The 943-nt window shown below is 41.6% G+C and overlaps 1 protein-coding gene across 1 annotated transcript in view; it reads left to right on the top strand.

Moving 5' to 3' along the window:
* Positions 1-733: 733 nt before the first annotated feature.
* LOC105681631 overlaps positions 734-943 on the top strand; it is a 5,531-nt gene continuing 5,321 nt past the window's right edge. Inside the window, exon 1 of the mRNA XM_033324011.1 lies at positions 734-943. Within this exon, the coding sequence (XP_033179902.1) occupies positions 749-943 (195 nt within the window). The 5' untranslated portion in view covers positions 734-748.

Below are 943 nucleotides of genomic sequence, written 5' to 3'. Positions count from 1 at the left end.
TCTTCCATTCCTTTGTAAACACACACATTATATCACGATATTACAGGTATAAATTAATGTTTATTGCAACAACTTTGTAAAGAAGATAATTACACAGATACGTATGTACAAGTTAAGTAAGCGATTGATTTAATAAACCCGGTAATGACATGTTGACTATTCTAACGATGAAGAATAAGTGAGGTACAGTGACGGTGCTGTGTCGGAGGAAAGCTAGTCGTAGGTGGGTCTAATCTACAAGAAAGAGCTGATTTGTCAAGGGCAAGGTTTCATTGGGAGAGTGAGGGAAATACTTGGCTGTCAATTGGTTAATTTTCTAGGTTGGTTGGTGAGGAAGGAAAGAGTTGCTAGTGGGAAGCATCATAAATAAGAAAACTAATTTTCCCGTAGTCACAATAAGCTTTAGAAACGATTCAGTAAAGACATGTTTGTTCGGTCTGAAGGACCTTAGCTAGCAAATTCCTGAGATTTATGATGGGTCCTTAAGACTATTGAGGGTACGCAGCAAGGATGAGCGAACATCTGGTTCCCATCTTGCCCGCGGTGTCTGGCCTGGTCCAGGTAACATATACCGTGTTTCCTTATTTTACCTCATATGATATGCTGGTAAAGTATTGCGTAAAAAGACTAGTACACCTTGTGCACTTAATAAGCTTAATAATAATAAAAGACTTCACTTTGAGAAAAGAAAAGGGAAAGAAAAAAAAACACAGGAATATTTAACGTGATAATAGAAAGAGAATACAAAATGAGAAATAAACGCATTTCGAACCGAAATCGGAAGAGATGCAGGTGCTATGGCGGGACTGATGTGTTTTACGGAATTCCAGTGCAACAGATGTACGGATCGAACGGAGCGAGCGCAGGCCTACCGGTGGGCATGACCACGTTGAAGGGCACCACGGGCACGCTGGGAGCGCTGGGGACCTACGGCTCGGCCCTC

This window comes from Bombus impatiens, unplaced genomic scaffold (genome assembly GCF_000188095.3).
Source record: "Bombus impatiens unplaced genomic scaffold, BIMP_2.2 scf_1445, whole genome shotgun sequence".
In the NCBI taxonomy this organism is placed as follows: domain Eukaryota; kingdom Metazoa; phylum Arthropoda; class Insecta; order Hymenoptera; family Apidae; genus Bombus; species Bombus impatiens.
This window is presented reverse-complemented; position numbering and strand designations above follow the sequence as displayed.